A 10820-nucleotide genomic window follows, 5' to 3' on the forward strand; every position below is an offset into this window, starting at 1 on the left:
TTGTTTGTTTGTTTATTAATTGTTGAAGTATCAATAATCCATGCCGATGACATTGTTGATTAAAACTAATTCAATATAAGAAATTTAAGTTCAATGTTAAATAAGTCCATGATCAAATGATCAAAGAACATATAGAGATAATATTCATTTCTTATTAGACTTCTGTTTTTGTAAAGTCAAAATGATCAGATTATAAATAAATAACAATTTTAATACAATATAGATATATGATTATTGGGATATAATTTGTACATTTCACAACCTGAGGAATATACATGATTGAAGGGAATTTTGAGATTAATTAAAATCTCATTTGATAAACACATGATTACATGTTTTAATTGTATCATAATGTATCTATTAGGTATATATATATATATATATATATATATATATATATAATTATAATAATTGATTAATGAATTCATTATAGACAAAATGTAAGCAGATTTAGTAGTATAAAATGAACCAAAAAAAAAAATAAAGTACGTATAAATTCTTATTTGAAAGTTCAATAATACTGTGAGCAATTTCGGGAGAGAAGAGTATATATATATATACTCTTATATTTATTTCTTGCAGAAATGTACACTAACATGATTACTAACTTCTTATCCTAATATGTTTGAAGATAAAGTTAATGATGTATTACTTTTATTCTACTTACTAATTTATAAGTAGTATTCTGATGAATCAATTAGATTTTGAAATTTATGAGGAAGTATTTGATCCATTTATTTTTCGTCTTAACATAAATATGTAACTGAATGTGAATGAATAATGTAGATAGACAATAAATAATAGAAATCTTTTATTATATTACCATAAAACTAAATGGGATATGAGAAAAACGGTTTCGAGAATTTTTTTGTAATGAATAAATAAAATTTCGGTATCTTGATTTTAACAATCATTTTGTATATAAGTAACCCAACATAATCAGGAAAAGAAAGTCATGAGCAAAAAACTTACTAGAGAATCATAAAAAGGGAAAAAAGTCAATGTAAATATAATTCTGCTTTTTAATGAATGAAAAAATATAGGGTGGCGCTAAAAATAGATCTATAAATTTTGTTTAAATTTCCTTTCTATTTGTTTTAACGTTTTTTACTGGTTAGCCAGTCACATTTAGACCTACATCAGCACCAAGTGATTTAGCTATACTCCATTCAACAGGTTCATTTGATGGTTGTTTAGCCAATTGAGGATTGGAAAGGACTAGTTCACGCATTTCTGTAAATGCTGAATCAAGCATTTCTGCAAATTTTGATGCATTATTATTAGGATTAGTACGCCAACAAGAAATTACGACAACAATATTGTCAGGATGTGGATTGTATGCAGCACCGTATCCATTAGGTACAACTGCTCCATAACACATGAAAGCATCCATTGTTGTTGGTACCTGAGTAAAATATAGATAGTAGAAGTAAATAAATTGATAATAATTTGTCGATTTTTATAATTTGCATCACTTACTACCTTTAACCAGAAAACCTTTGAAGAAATAGGAACACTGGGTGACTCTGTCGATCTAGTATTTGGTTTATCAGCAGTGCACATCCAAAATCTACCCAAACATCAAACACAAGACCTTCTGTTTCATGCTGGCACTTAACCTTTAGACCACTGAGTCGCCACCTGAGATCATTTCGTAATGTAGGTTATAAAATTCAGCAATCTCTACAGACCGTGATACTAATTTATTAATTGTCAACAAATAACCCTAATTTATTAGCACTCCACTTGATCTGATTAAATAAATCACTAACGATAAACACCTTCATTATAAATTAATATCTGAATCCCTTTTAATCAAAATAAACAGGTTGCAAATAGCTGCTTTTATATGTTGCATATTTATTTCACTAGTTTTTAAAACAGCAACCTGTTTTTATCACTCTGTGTTCATGAAACAACAATGTGAAAAGTGTATAACATGAAAATGATCGAAACTTATTGTCTGTTTTTGCTTAAAACGTTTATTAAGCAATTTCAAAAGTTTAGGAAAGTTGCTTGTTAAATTATAAATCCTTATTTTGTTGAAATGGTTTTTGCATACATGTTTTGTCCTGTTACTAAATTAACATGCTCATTTAATGTAGATTAGTGGTAGTGTAGAAAAACCTCTGAGTAGTTAGATATTGATCAGACTCTGATCTGCGAGTTCATCTATGAGTATCGTATTTCATATAGCGAACTGGACAACTGTGAATTATTGGTTATAAATGCTTGAAGAAAACTGTTGACACAAATTATCATTACTTTCAGGAATTAAGGTGTACTCAACCTTGAATCTTTTGTAACTCTATCAGTATATCTTGTCTCTTCTTATTTACAACCATTTCGTTTGTTAAATATTGACTTATTTTTATCGTTTGTACAACGTATACTAACCTAAAAATACAAGCCATTATATCTATTAATATATGTTTCCCAATTTCTGTAAGTCACTTTGAAATGAAAATTGTACGACAACCGGGATGCCGCAAATACTTTCAGGTTTTCCACGGTGATCTAGCTTCAATTGATTCATGATCTCAACTATTAAAATTACTAAAAATCTCCACAAAATTCCTTCTGATATTAATTCATTGTTTAAAGATTTATCAACATGGTTTAGTTATACATTTAAATTGTGTTATTATATGTTTTACGGAAACAAATTTGCGTCACCTTTTTTTTCTCTTATCGAAAATAATTTTTTGTTTTTTACTTCGACTCAACGAGTATTTTTTTGTTAACCATTTGCTTATTTATTATTTTTTTTTCTATATCAAATGATGAGTTTTAAATACCCCTTCATCTTATTTACTCATCTTAATTCTATAAGAATTTTGTATGTGAATAAAGTTAAAAAGAAAAAAAAGACGAAAAAGAGACTGTTAGTTGTCTATTCGTGCATATACTTCTTTTTTTCATTATTCTTATGCTTTCAATTAATGTATACATGAACTTAGAAGAGTTTCTTTCTTTGTGTATGCACGTTTAAACATTATTATAATATATAAATATATGCCTTATTTGCTCAAGTGACAATCCATGGAAATATTTTTTGTATTATTCATTCCAAAGAAGATGGAAAAAAAGAGAAGTAATATATTTCATTAACATGAAATGATCTCACTAGGAAATTTTATTCTTCTTTTTTATGAAGGAAAAAAAATCAAAATTTTAATCTCTTGAACATTTCAAGAACAAGATTGAAGAAAAAAAAGAACTTTTGTTTTCGTGGGTGCGCACTGCTGAGGAGTCCTACAATAGGACGAAACGGCTATCCAGTGCTTCCAGGTTTTCCATGGTGGTTTAGCTTCAATTGATTCATGATTTAAACTATGCAAATACTGAAGTCTTCACAAAAACCCCTTCTGACTTATGTTTTACTAAAGAAAATTAGTTTGCCTACAATCGATATGATTTCTTTTCTTTTCTTTGTAGTGATTGTTTTCATGATATGGAGTTGTAGTTTACAATTGATTACTTAAGTCATACCTTATTGTTCAGTGCAAAGAAAAGTGATCAGTTTGTAGAAAAAGAATAATTGTTTTCTACTAATTTTTCATTAAATATCTACTTTTTCCTAATGTTTAATTAGTAATTGGCATCAATTGATTCTCTAGTTGGGGAAATGAATTATAATTAAACATCTTTTGAGTGGTTCATGGTTTCCAACTGATATTAGCTCGTGATGAATATTAATGAAAATCAATTTAAAATCTATCCAGCTCAGAAATAATCATATACTTCAAGACCGATATTCTGAAACATTAGTGAGGAGGCATATGCTGTACAATTAAATACATCAAGAATAAGAAAGTAATTTGCTACTATTTCTAAATGAGTATGACATTATATCAAGAATTGATTAACTTTGGGAAATACAGATCTCTGGGCTTCCATTTAATGACTTAGGAAAACTATATATCTTTCGTAAGTTAGAAGTCTTGAGTAGTTTTCTTTATGGGTGAGCAATATTGAGCTCCTCAAGGCTCGGGTGAAACAGTTGTCTATTTTTCCTCGATTTCCGATAGTTGTATAACGAACGACAGATTGTGAGGAAAGCCGCTTTTAGGATTCATCAAAACTGCACAACATAACCATTTTATTTAGGTAACAGTATTTTTTTTCAGTGCCACTTACTGGATCTAAAATATAGCAAGTTAGTAATGATGAGAACAACAGCAACTGGAAATAGATGAAATCAGATGTAAACTGTTAGTTAATTTCATAATAATTTTATAACTTACTTGACTTGTAGATAAACGAAATCTATTTGATTCCATATAACTTGGATCTTTGAAAATATTTGGTAATTCTTTATTATGAGTTAATGCTATTTGTCTTAAACCAAGTAAATGATTATCTACACCATGACCAAGAATAGTTTCAAGCATAATTTCTGTTTGCCATTCCATTGCTTTACGTAATAAACGAATTTTTTCATCTGTCTATAAAAGTTATCAGTTAAAACCATAATTAAATTCAGTGAATAATAATAATTCAATGAAGTCGTCATGGTAAAACGACTAAACATATTTCATTTTGTTTGAAATGAACTTCGTTTGGTATATATGAATGACAGCCAGTGGTAAAATCCAAAATGATTGTTTTGTCCTTTTCAGTTCTCATGAGTGAGCTGTACACGGATCCAACTGTTTAAGCGTTGAACTCTGTTCCTATCACTTCAAGCACCAACGTCTTATTTAGTGACTAACTTGTTTAAAACTACAGACTTTTGAAAAGCAACTCAATTTATTTCAATAAAGATATCTTATTTTAGTAAGAGAACAGTCTGGTTGTTATAATTACGTCCGTCTTCTCAATGACGATTGTCACTTGTCTACAGAGTTTATTACAGAAAACTTTAAAGTTATTTCCTACTAAGCATGGAATTTATTTATACAGGTATGTAAATTCACGGGATGCTAGACAGTAGTATCGCAAATCGATTCAATTTGGAAATGGGATTCTTCGTATACCAATTCAGCAGTTTGAAGGTAAAAACCCCAATATGAATTCGTAGTGTACATGATTTAATCCGTCTAAGCTATGGGTGTATACTGATTGAAAATCCTGTACTAGAATGAAAATGCTACCCAAAATTCTCTAGTTTTCACTACTTACCTGGATGAAATCAGTCCACTATCTCGATTATCTTTGAATTGTACTGATATCTACCAAATCATTCATCCTAATACCATAAAAAATTCAGAACTAATTGCAATGGTTGTAATAAATCACAAATAGATGAATAAGCTCCAACCTGAAGATCTAGTCATTAAGGTTTATGTTAGTATGATTAATTAGGTATTAGTTCAACTGTTGAATGATTGTTTAACTGAAAAGATGGTAGACTTTTGATTTACACTAATAGTTGAACAATTTTCTTCTACCTATTTACTCATAATATAGTTTTGTACTTGAATCTATCATCACTCATCGGCAGTTTTCTTTTTAACCATTAGTTTAACTAGGATTTTTTTCACTAGAAACGATTTCATTAGTGTGTCCCAGTCAATCTGCTTGAATTATGTCATTCGAACATTTTTCTAAACTAGAGTAAATCATGCTATGGCACAGGATTGGCAAAGTTAATCTCATTTAGGTTGAAACAGCCACTGATAACTAGCATAAGTAACTGAATTTTTTCAAAAATATATTTAGATTTTTCGCGCTTGATAATCAGTTGCTATTAATGCCTTCCAATTTTTAGTGATTGTTGGTTGTTTGTTATTATCGCACTGAAGCTTTCGGTTTCTTTTTTACCTTCATATTTTTCTAAGGGATAATTATCTCAGCATGGGGATGTGAAGATTGTTAAGTCTCAACGAAATTAAGAAACGATCAATGTTAGATCACTACTGGAAGCACTGGATGGTCGTTTCATCCTAGTATGGAAATCCTCGAACTGCGCTTTCACAACCCAGGACGCGGGAATCGGACCCAGAACCTTCAGTTCAGTGCTCCCAGGTTTTCAATAGTGGTCTGAAATTGATCGGCACATGATTTCAATGGATGATTCTCCTAACAATTTTCATCTTACTGTTTTTAACAGCCATCTAGATCATGACATAATCTTCCAACGCTTATAGTTCCCGTGCATTTTATATTTCAATCTTGTTCTACCTTTTAGTTGTTCATTACATATGTTAAATGGCTAATAATTTTACTGTACAGCTTCAGTAAATGATACTCCATAAAAGGAAATTTTCACTGAATTGTCTGTAATTTTCCACCCAATAACTTTAAAAATTGTTTGAGAATATTAAAATTTTTTATTGGGTGTTTGCGACTGATACCTCAAGTGCCGTAACACCACAAGTTTGAAGGAATCCTACATCACAGTAATGCTTATGAATGATGTATGTAAAACATAAATTTAGTCCATAAATTTCGAAAAGATTGGATAGAATCAAACCGAAATAAATTTAATCCTTGCATTTTCTGGGAATTTTATGATTACCTTGATGTTATTACTCAATAATGTAATTTTCCTTCAAACAAATAAAATAATTTTATGAGATAACATTTTAGTATACAATATTGAAATAATAAAGAATAAAATTACTTACTGAACATTTTGCCTGACCTGTCATTGCTTTGCACCATTCCAAAGCTGGCATTGAACAAGCTCTAATATTATCAACTCGAGCTAAAGCAAATCGTCTTGTTGAAGCACTTTCATAAGTTGGCACTAAATATTTATGCAATCTGTTAAATATGGAAAACAAACGTAGCCAGATAAGTTAAGAGATTAATTAATCTTCTACCATAGCTGTAAAGCAACTTAATCAGTTAGTGTTACAAAGTGGTATTCTAGAGAAAATTTCGGATAATCTTGAGATGGATACTTCCTGATATTTGTTAATTGTTACTGTTAGATAATTGAAGATAGTCTTTTTTAAAAATCTTAACCTAGATTTTAAGCCAGTTTGCATTTATCAAGACGGCGTATCTATAATTTCGAAGAATTTGATGCTCCTCGCGATATTTGAATTTTTAACAGTAGTTGTATAAGAAAATTAAACCCATTGAAATTAATGGATATGAGGCATAATCTGGTTATTGTTTACAAATTCCTTTTGAAAACTCATGTGAATTGAAAATCAGTCTTTGTCTCAATGACTCCAATTTTACTGGCCGATATCTTATATCAGAAGAATTTACAACTTTTGATATTTTATATTTCAGAAAATGTTATGAAGAAGATGGACAGCGGCTAGCAGTGGAATCCAGGACGCGCGTTTCGTTTTATTTGGGACTCGTCAGCTGGATGTACCTGCATCTCAGAGTCGATGTTCACTCTGGGACTCTAACTCAGTACCTTTCGCTTCAAACGCCATCGCTTTATCCACTCACCTACTGAGTCCCAAATAGGACGAAGCACGCGTCCTGGATTCCACTGCTAGCCACTGTCCATCTTTGCTTATAATGCTTGTGAATCAAGGCTATATCGAGGCAATACGCACAGTATGCACATATGCCAATAAGAGACTGACCAGTTGCAGTCCTAAACATCAATGGGAAGATTCAAACAAACAATACTAAGTGAATTTAATGTTATGAAGAGTTACAGTTTTTATCAATCACATAAATGATAGTATTTTTTCTTTGTAAATCTCTAGGATAAGATGATCATTTCTGTAACAGAATAGTCTTCGTTGAACCAATATTTCTTATTTTGTCTCAATGGGTATATTTCCTTTACATAAAATTCTGACTATGTAATGAAGAACTCTCTTGATGACAAATAGCAATACGCTGTTACATTTTCATACCAATTATTGATCCATTTTTATGGATATTTTTATCATAAGTATGACTTTTGTGTTTCACATGAGTAATTTTGCAGAATAAAACAGATGATCAAATAAGATTTTGTGATTATAGATTGAAAATTATGGCAAAACTTCATGATGTTAGGGTGGTTGCAGACTTTGTTCAGGAAGCTTTGCATTTGGGTTTTCTATTCTTTTGCATTCAGCAGTAATCGTTCTTTGAGTTTATGAAGGATTTTATGATGCCCTTCAAATCGAAATATACTCTATACAGCCTCACAGTAAGGGATATTACTGGATATGATTTTGATCAAGATTTACCTCCTGCATAACTGAGATTTTTATACGACTTGGTCCTTTGGTAGCTACTGAATTCCATGATATTTAGTGTTGATCAGACTCTAGTAGTAAACTCACTCAAGAAGCCAAGTGCTTGCCAAACAACTCAGCAACATTTCTGAATGCTATTTATACTTCAGGGATAAACAACATGATATTGGTCACTACTCTGTAATCTGTTAGTACAAATTTATGTTTATATACCGTGATCTTGGGCGGCAGCATATGATATCTACTTTTCACCGAATGATTAAATTTTATTTGGACAAAAACAAAATTTTGCTAGTAAATTGTATTTTCTGTAATACCATATAGATGTGTAATGAACGAACATGCAGGTCGTGAAAACCAAATTATTGCTTGATGTAAAATTACAGTGTGTCCATAAAATATGAATACCATGCACTATTTGTACATCTTCCATCAGTTGTCTACTACAAACGTCATCTTTCTTTCCCTCCTGTCGTTATTACAATTACTCTGTTTACACTCCCGCTTTCTTAAATTAGATTTCTTCAACCTTTTGCTGCCAGGCATTTCATTTCTGATTGGTGTTACATACTACTTATATCTGTCGACATGAGTAGCATACGCCACAGAAGTAGTGAAAGGTTAATCGCATTATTATTGTTACTTTTTTTTAGCTTTGTTGATTATTTCTATAATGTATTTTTGAATTAAAAATTGAAAGATAACTTGTATCACATCTACCATAAATTCAGCTTCAAACTTTATTACAACTAAGATACTCTTGTGATTATTGTCATGATAATTTTCATTTCTTTACTCAAAGTGTATTGAATAATTTTCTTACTACTTAATATGGAATCAAGTATCAATAGTCAATTAACGGTTACTAAAAAAGAATTAGTATCCGTGATGTTTATTAAAGTTGTTAGATGTGAAAATTACAGTTTAGTAAACCGATGAACTTTTAAATAAATAAATATTTATATAGCCATCTTTAAGTAGTTCGAGCTAAACATCGTTCTCCACCCTTTGAAAAAAACTGAGTAACTATTATATTGGAATTCGTGTATTGAATATATAATGCATAAGAGATTGGTTGTCACTCCTAAACTAAGAGTAAAGCTTCATTATTTAAGATGAGTGGGAAATAATAACTATTTTAGAAGTAATGATAAAGCATAGTTCTTGAATAATTACAATATGAATATGTATTAGAGGTTTTATTGCAGTACTACGCAAGGGATGCCGAAAATTCTTTTCTTATGCTAAAATTTATCATATCAAATAGAACTGTTATTCCTATTTGATCAGGGGTTGTCTTTCCTAAACAAAAACTTTAATCAGTTAAGCTTTGTGAACTGTTATTATTCTATTGAATAGAAACAATGTAGATAGTTTTTTGATCAATGAATTATTCATTTAACTACTTCTAATGTTGTTTGTTTCAGTTAGAAGCTTTTAGTACAATAAGCGAAATGATTCAACATAGAAATGACTTTTGTATAAGAGTGACTGAATATAGAGTTTAGTTGATATGCAACTTTTCTTTAAAACGATTTGATATTCCAAAATGAATGTATATATTTATTATTATTATTATTATTATTATTACTGTATAACTTACTTGTAATGAGCTAATTGTAAAGCTAATTGAATAAATGAATCTGGACTCATGTTAACAGTTTTTGGAAATTCTCGTCCATATTGTTTATAACGAAGTATATATAAGTCCAGATCATCTGCTATCCTGAAATAATTAAAAAAGATAGTTTGCAATCATTGTCACCAGTAGATTTATAACTAATGAAAAATATTTGTATTTTGATAGAGAAGAATATAATGAGTATAAACTTTTTAATGAAAACTACCTTTAGATTGATATCATGAGTGGATGGTTGTTAGAATACCATTGAAAACCTGGAAGCGCTGGACAGCCGTTTCATCCTAGTATGAGACAGCTCATGAGTGTACATCCAGAGAGAAGCCGTGACCAGTGGAGTTTAAACGCGTCTGTTGTGAGTCAGTTACTCATTAAAGAAAATAGTGGACGGTCGCGCAATATCGTGGATTGGTTGAAGTTGCACAATAATACCGTTGGATGCCGACTCACTGATCTACAGTTTAGACGTTCGCGTGAGTGGCTGAAGGTCCTGTGTTCGAGTCCGTTTGTTGCAGGATTATGGATGTGTACTTCTGAGGAGTCACACACTAGGACGAACTGGTCGTCCGATGTTTCGAAGTTTTCAGTGATGGTTCATCATTGATCTATTCATGATATCAATCTAAACTCAACAATCTCCACACATCTTATACTCAAAATTACCTTTATTGAAGATAATCAATCCTACTGTTTGTATCTTTCATAAAATAAATAAGATTTATTCGTTTACAGTTTGGAAATGTTTGATTTAGTGTATGTTATCTGTTCGAATTCATCGGAAAACAATAGTTTTAACACTTATTGACTAGTTATCGAGTTTATTTACATGAATAATAGTCAATATTAGTTGTTTAATATGTAAGTCAGAAGGGGTTTTGTGGAGATTTCAGTATTTATCATAGTTGAAATCATGACCGTGCCCCATCTGACTTTCCTATCTAACAACTAATATTCACTATTATTCATGTACACAAACTCGATAACTCCGTCAACAAGTGTTAAAACGAGAATTCCACCACATTGGTCTCGACGATATCGATTCGCGGCCGCTCCTGTGTGAAATTGTTATCCGC

The 10820-nt window shown here is 30.6% G+C and overlaps 1 protein-coding gene across 1 annotated transcript in view; it reads right to left on the reverse strand.

Annotated features, from left to right (window-relative positions):
• Positions 1-1114: 1114 nt before the first annotated feature.
• The window catches only part of Smp_146910 (putative choline o-acyltransferase), a gene marked incomplete at both ends in the record, with an annotated part of 62811 nt that continues 53105 nt past the window's right edge, over positions 1115-10820 (reverse strand). Inside the window, 4 exons of the mRNA XM_018789594.1 lie at positions 1115-1405; positions 4248-4444; positions 6569-6711; positions 9712-9834. Of these exons, the coding sequence (XP_018655021.1) occupies positions 1115-1405; positions 4248-4444; positions 6569-6711; positions 9712-9834 (754 nt within the window). The remainder of the gene's footprint in view (positions 1406-4247; positions 4445-6568; positions 6712-9711; positions 9835-10820) is intronic.

Source organism: Schistosoma mansoni, chromosome W (assembly GCF_000237925.1).
Source record: "Schistosoma mansoni strain Puerto Rico chromosome W, complete genome".
NCBI classification, from domain to species: domain Eukaryota; kingdom Metazoa; phylum Platyhelminthes; class Trematoda; order Strigeidida; family Schistosomatidae; genus Schistosoma; species Schistosoma mansoni.